The 4,075-nt window shown below is 38.2% G+C and overlaps 1 protein-coding gene across 1 annotated transcript; it reads right to left on the reverse strand.

Annotated features, from left to right (window-relative positions):
• Positions 1-251: 251 nt before the first annotated feature.
• Positions 252-2,617, reverse strand: LOC111999072 (cytochrome P450 724B1). The gene is made up of 7 exons (XM_065768872.1): positions 2,317-2,617; positions 1,846-2,170; positions 1,544-1,696; positions 1,052-1,291; positions 879-965; positions 686-764; positions 252-535 (listed from the first exon to the last, which is right to left on the reverse strand). The coding sequence occupies exons 1-7, from the start codon at positions 2,544-2,546 to the stop codon at positions 270-272; spliced, it is 1,380 nt and encodes a 459-aa protein (XP_065624944.1). The 5' UTR covers positions 2,547-2,617; the 3' UTR covers positions 252-269.
• Between the last annotated feature and the right edge of the window lie 1,458 nt (positions 2,618-4,075).

The following is a 4,075-nucleotide window of genomic DNA, read 5'->3' on the forward strand; positions in this document are numbered from 1 at the left end:
TTTGATATAAACAGGGATTGAACCCCACATCTCTTATACAACCATTAGAGACTTTATCAGTTGAGCTAACTGGAACCCACAATAATTCTTAAAATTTAGGATACAACACAGTAGAAATATTACAAAGAAATAATTAGTTAATACATGGTACATTTTAGATATATTTTATTTATTTATAGACATATACTATCTTTATTTTAAAATTTTCAATAAAAATAACAACTATAAAAAAATTCTTTAAAACAGAGATATTTAAACTCAAAATTTTTTTACAAAAAAGAAAAAATCCTAACACACCAAGAACACACGCATGCAGTGTCCGTGGCGTGTCGGTGTCGGTGTCGGACACACAGGTGATTTTGGAGTGTCAGACTGCATAGTAGGAAATTCGTACAGAATTTGAGATAATTGATGCAATTAGTAATTACCTCCCATCTCCAAGGGTGGAATTGGAAAGCATTTGCATGGAGAGTTGGGTCTAAATGAACTGCACTAAATACAGGTAGGACCTTCCATCCAGAAGGAATTAGATAATCTGAAAGACAATATAAACAAGAGAAACTTTTTCAATACAGATCATAAAAGTATTAAGACAGTACAAAAATGCTCATGCGTGCATGATTATCTGTAAGGTACATATACATGGACACACACACATAATATATAATATATGAAATATATTCACCTCTATACTTGACATCTTTGAGAGCCTTTCGATGCACAAATTTTACAATGTTCCCATATCTGAGAGCTTCATTGATGACCTTAAACAAAAATAACTCTATATGTCAAGAAAAAATTGATAAAATGTCTGACACTAAAAGGTCCATGATCAGAAGAGGAAAAATAAGATAGTAATAAAAAGAGAACTATCTCACATTTTGAGTGAACTCCATCTTCTTGTAATCTTCCCAATTCAATTTCTCATCCTTCAGCTTCATGCTTCTTATTTTTTGATGCTCTACCTATATTTAAGAAGAATGAATTAAAACATAATAACTAAGGTTAACAAGTATAAAATTTCAGATATATTGCAAATAGGAAATGTTACCTTTAGCTGCTGTAAAGCAAGAGGTGATTGGCATAGAAAATGAACCACCATGGCCATTAAGAGAGAGGTGGTTTCATAGCCACCCAAAAGGGAATCCAAAACGAAGCTCACTTTTTCCTCTTCAGATAAGGTGTTCACAGTCAGAAGTATCTCAAGAAAATCACTCTTTCTAGAATTCCCAGCATTTCTTTTTCTTTCCTCTATAATTGCTTTCACTGTGGAACATATCCTACTTCTAGCCTGTAAAGAGACTTTGGTCAATATAAAAAGTTGGTCACATGCCTTCTTTTTGCAACAAAAGAAAAGAAGTTTTATATAATTTTTTTTCCCTTTTTCAATGAAACAAAGTTATTTATAAAGTAGTATGAACTTTTCTTTTCGTTTCTTTTCTCTGTTGGGTTCTTTTTTTTTTTGGGGGGGGTCGGGGGGTGGGGGGGTCATAGACTCGTAGTAAGTAAAGAGCTAGAGCAATTTAAATAGAGTTTGGAGGACCTGAACGGCTCTTGCATACGGAGTTCCAGGAATATAGAGAGGTAGGGATATTAGCCCTCTCATGAAAGTGAGAAAGTCTTCAAGAATTCTTGTAGTCCGTGGCTCATCTGGGGTTAAACCTAACACCTGCTTTACTATTACATTGAATGTGAACTGCATGTGGAACCCAACCAAAAAAAAGTCAAAAACAGAAAATAATAAATTTCTGACATTTATTTTTCAATTCACTGACAAGGATAAATGTTTCTACTCTGCTTTGCCTTATAAATTTCTTCTTCCAAACAATTAATATAGTTATATACCTTTCTGGCTTCTTCACAAAAGATGACTTGTGATTTTTCTTTCCATGAATGGAGTATCCGAATGGCTGTAGTCTCAATGTCATGGAGGAACTCAGGCTTGGATTTGGTGATGGTGACCAGAGAGAGTGCCACATTCCTGAGCCTCTTGTGAGTGTCACCCACAGCAACCAACATGGAGTTCTTGCCAAGAATGCCATGGATGGGCTTTGGATAACTGCACTCAAACAACTTCCCTTCATTCTGAAGTATGAAGTAATTCAGCTCTTGGTCACATGACACAACAGTTGGAGACAAGAACAAATGTGATTTGAACACTTTCCCATACCTGAAAAATGTATACATTAATCCCAAAAACATGCACTACTAAATCAGATACTTATGATGAATTTTCTATTTCCTTCTTTATTGTGTACCTTTCATGGGAAACCTACAAATGTAAACAAATTTCAAGTATCTAGCTAGAGTGCTCACCTAGAACAATGGTCTTGAAGAAAGGCCCCGAGAGAATTAGAAGGATGAGGCTTCAAGAAACGAAGGGTTTCACCCAGTATAGGCCAACCAAAAGTCCCTCTAGGGACAGGACCAAGCCTCAAGAACAATGGTAAGAAATGGTTCAAAATGAGACCAAACAAAAATCCGAACGTGCCAACTACAAGAGAAAGCCAAAAGCCTCCGGCCATGGAAGAAAGGAGTTCAGGCATTGGAAACTTTTACGAGAACCAAATGTAAGACTTGGCCACCTCTGTATATATAGAGAGAATGTGTGTGCGTGTGTTTTGGGGGGTGTGTGTGTGTGTGTGGATATATGCTGGTACTATTATATGTTTATTAACGGGGAGGAAAGCAAGCAGACTTTATCACAGATTATTACAGTCTTTGAAATCAACTTTATCAGAGGGCATAGGAAATGAAATCCACCTATATACCTAGTCTAGAATCTAGACCTACAGTGCTATTAATAGGTGTTGTAAAATGAGAGAGTTTTGAGTTTTGTTAGAAAAATGCTATAATAACAATTTGCTCTCGTGTCAAGTCGTGAGAGGTGGAGTAAAAGTGGTAGGTCCATAACTTCATCGCTCATGACTTGTCGTATGATCAAGTTGTGGCAGAAGTTGTAATAAAAGTTGTGATCTTAGTATTACTCTTTCCTTAGCACGTCTTTTCTTAAAAAAAAAAAAGTGTATTTGTGTGATAGAGTGTATAACAAATACTACCCTCTGTTAATCATCTGCCTTGTTAGAAATACTGAATCGTAGTGTTGTATTTCATAATCAAGAAATATACATGTGATGTCTTTATATAGGAGGCATATGTGTGCGGTACAAGTAAGTATATGTGTGCAGTACAAGTAAAGTGTAGTACAAGTACAAGTGCTATACAAGTAAACCAGCTGGGCCTAAAGCCCATAACCTAAAATACATTAACAGCCCCCCTCAAACTCAAGGTGGATGTGAGACCAGGTTGAGGTTGTCAACCAAATCACGAGTGCGTCCCTTAGGAAGTGCCTTGGTGAAGATATCTGCAAGTTGATCTTTGGAGGAGACGGAGAAAAGCTTGAGAGCACCATGGACAAGATGAGAATGGATAAAATGACAATCAATCTCGATGTGTTTAGTCCGTTCATGAAAGACGTCATTGTGAGCAATATGAATGGCACTCTGGTTGTCACAATAAAGGGGAGTAGCAGAGGATGTGGACACCCCCAAATCCTTAAGAAGCCATCGTAGCCAAAGGAGCTCAGATGTGGTGTCAGCAAGAGCACGATATTCTGCTTCAGTACTGGAGCGGGCCACAAAGGTTTGTTTCTTACTTCGCCAAGAAATCAAAGAAGAACCAAGGAGAAAGCAATAACCTGTAGTGGACCTGCGATCAGTGGGATCTCCTGCCCAATCAGCATCAGAGAATGCACGAAGTACAAGAGGAGACTGAGCTGAGTAGAAAAGGCCATGGAAGAGAGTGCCCTTCAAGTATCGTAGAATGCGCAGAACAGCAGCATAGTGAGTCGATCGTGGAGCAGACAGATACTGGCTCACCTGATGAACAGCATAAGAAATGTCCGGACGAGTAACTGTGAGATAAACTAGACTGCCAACTAATCGTCTGTAAAGAGAGGGATTAGACAATGGTTTCCCCCCCCCCCCCCCCCCCCGAGGGTGTCAGATGCGCGTTAAGTTCAACTGGAGTGTCAACAGTCTTGCTGTCAGTGAGTCCAGCTCGAGATAAAAGGTCA

The sequence above is a fragment of the Quercus suber genome, unplaced genomic scaffold (genome assembly GCF_002906115.3).
Source record: "Quercus suber isolate HL8 unplaced genomic scaffold, Cork oak 2.0 scaffold_1012, whole genome shotgun sequence".
NCBI classification, from domain to species: Eukaryota; Viridiplantae; Streptophyta; class Magnoliopsida; order Fagales; family Fagaceae; genus Quercus; species Quercus suber.

Bases quoted from the DNA above. Each gene is read 5' to 3' on its own strand.
- LOC111999072 (XM_065768872.1), bottom strand. From the start codon at position 2,546: ATGCCTGAACTCCTTTCTTCCATGGCCGGAGGCTTTTGGCTTTCTCTT. The intron at 1,697-1,845 runs GTATATAACTAT...TTCCACATGCAG, and splicing joins TTTGTGAAGAAGCCAGAAAG to TTCACATTCAATGTAATAGT. The intron at 536-685 runs GTGAATATATTT...ATTGTCTTTCAG, and splicing joins CAAAGATGTCAAGTATAGAG to ATTATCTAATTCCTTCTGGA.